This window comes from Nestor notabilis, unplaced genomic scaffold (genome assembly GCF_000696875.1).
Source record: "Nestor notabilis isolate BGI_N333 unplaced genomic scaffold, ASM69687v1 scaffold2340, whole genome shotgun sequence".
NCBI lineage: Eukaryota > Metazoa > Chordata > Aves > Psittaciformes > Psittacidae > Nestor > Nestor notabilis.
Window position 1 is genome coordinate 1 of NW_009912255.1, and position 222 is coordinate 222.

A 222-nucleotide genomic window follows, 5' to 3' on the forward strand; every position below is an offset into this window, starting at 1 on the left:
GTGTGTATGTGTGCGTGGTGTCTCTCTGCCCTGCCGTGAGCGCAAAGCTAACTGTGTGTGTGTGTGTCTGTCTCTCTCCATACCGGGGGATTGCACTCTTAAAATACACCCGATACAATGCACCAGCCTGACTCAGCCGCAGACATTAGTGCTAGGAAGATGGCGCACCCGGCAATGTATCCTAGAAGGGGCAGCAGCAGTAGCAGCGGCAGCAGCTGGGTT

General features: G+C 55.4%; 1 protein-coding gene across 1 annotated transcript in view; it reads left to right on the plus strand.

The window, feature by feature from the left end:
* Nucleotides 1–138: 138 nt before the first annotated feature.
* Nucleotides 139–222, plus strand: part of LOC104408762 (TSC22 domain family protein 1) — a gene marked incomplete at its 3' end in the record, with an annotated part of 2,866 nt that continues 2,782 nt past the window's right edge. Inside the window, exon 1 of the mRNA XM_010018472.1 lies at nt 139–214. Within this exon, the coding sequence (XP_010016774.1) occupies nt 160–214 (55 nt within the window). The remainder of the gene's footprint in view (nt 215–222) is intronic.